Source organism: Crocuta crocuta, unplaced genomic scaffold (genome assembly GCF_008692635.1).
Source record: "Crocuta crocuta isolate KB4526 unplaced genomic scaffold, BGI_CrCroc_1.0 scaffold1749, whole genome shotgun sequence".
NCBI lineage: Eukaryota > Metazoa > Chordata > Mammalia > Carnivora > Hyaenidae > Crocuta > Crocuta crocuta.
Genome location: NW_027528698.1, coordinates 88,383 through 90,103, shown reverse-complemented (window position 1 = coordinate 90,103; position 1,721 = coordinate 88,383). Strand labels below are relative to the sequence as shown.

The 1,721-nt window shown below is 34.7% G+C and overlaps 1 protein-coding gene across 1 annotated transcript in view; it reads left to right on the top strand.

Annotated features, from left to right (window-relative positions):
• The window catches only part of LOC144224336 (protein diaphanous homolog 2-like), a gene marked incomplete at both ends in the record, with an annotated part of 77,857 nt that overhangs the window by 70,861 nt on the left and 5,275 nt on the right, over positions 1-1,721 (top strand). Inside the window, one exon of the mRNA XM_077755261.1 lies at positions 1,170-1,493. Within this exon, the coding sequence (XP_077611387.1) occupies positions 1,170-1,493 (324 nt within the window). The remainder of the gene's footprint in view (positions 1-1,169; positions 1,494-1,721) is intronic.

The window sequence follows — 1,721 nt, the reverse complement described above, 5'->3', positions numbered from 1 at the left end:
TATTTTGTAAAGATATTTCTGAGTTTAGTACAATTAAGTAGTCCAACTTTGAAATTCATATTAATAAAGATAAGAAGACTTTCTCCCCAAATAAAAATAACACTATGCTAAGAATATTAATTTTAAACTTTTCATCAAGTTAATCTGATGTCATATCTTGAATCCAAATATGTCTGTTCATTGGTAGGATTTCTTTAGGAATGTTTATAATAACCAACTTCACTTTTATATTAATTTATTTTGTAAGTAAACCATTGTGAACAGTAATGGCTTAAAGAAACATATACAGATTAATTTAAAAAGTAGGTAATTTGGAATGAGATATTTACCTTCATCTGTTATCCATTATCATTAGAGAATGAGTTTCAATTGCTTTCTGGTAGTAAAAGTTATACCCTCCTTATAATTCAATCTGTGTGAATTAATTCCTTTCAAGGCAAATGCCTCCCATTCATGAGGAGGTAGTCTGCTGTAGTGGAAAGAGGACTGCATTAATTAGAAGAACCACATTCAAATCTTAAGCACATTTCAGACTCTGTGACCTTTGGTTAGTCGTTTAACCTTTTTGTAGTTACAGTTTTCTCGTCTATAAGCAGTGAGATAAAGTTGAGATAAAAATGACCTACTTACATTACAGGGTTATAATAACAATGAAAAGAAGTAATGGATGTAAAAACATTGGTAAACATATATTACCATGTAAATGAATGTTACTCAATCTCAATACTAATTATTGGCATTAAAAGACTGCTAAGTTACTGGTACTATGAGACAGACTCTGTGTAAAGCTAATTGGCTCCAAGGGAATCTGATCTATGATTGAATTAATTATCCCATATTCAAACCAACTAGTCTCATAGGCTCTAGCCATTTACAGTACTTCTTTGCGTATATTTATAATGAAAGATAAATTTCAGTTTTTAGAGGAGTGCTTCAGAAAATCTTTAAGGATGCCAACTTTTGTAGTACATAAACAGAAGTAGTCAGTGTCCAGAGTTTATAATGCTTATCAAAAATCTATGAGAGTCTTTTTCAGTTACTGTTAATCCTTTAGATATCACTACATTAAATAAAATTTATATAATTTTAAACCACTAATGTGTACTGACAGGTTTCTTTGTTGTTATATTTTACTGTAAGCATTTAAAATTGTATTATATATATTTCAGGGACAAGGACTCTCAGGTTCATCAGGAATTCCAGGCCCTCCTCCACCACCTCCATTGCCAAATACTGGGTTATCCCCACCACCACCACCTCCACCAGCACCACCTCTGCCTGGAGGAGCTCTCCCTCCTCCTCCACCTCCTTTACCTGGAATGACTGGTATACCACCACCACCACCACCACCACTTTTGTTTGGGGGACCTGCTCCTCCATTTCCCCCAGGCATTCCTCCTCCCCCAGGAGCACCACTGGATCTGCCTTATGGGATGAAGCAGAAAAAAATATATAAACCTGAGGTACCCATGAAGAGAATCAACTGGTCAAAGGTAATGCTACAACTGGAGTATTTTTGGCTTTGTCATAGTTGATTGTTAATATGTGAATAACTATTGCTGTCTATAAGAACTGTATAATTATTGAGAACATGACTGTGGACTCTTGCTTTCCTTTTGTGAGTTCCCCATCTTATGTGTATCCTTCAGTCTGGTACCCAGAGAATTGGAAACTCCACAGATAATTTGAAATTAATGTAGAAGGCAAAAGGAAAATCAGAG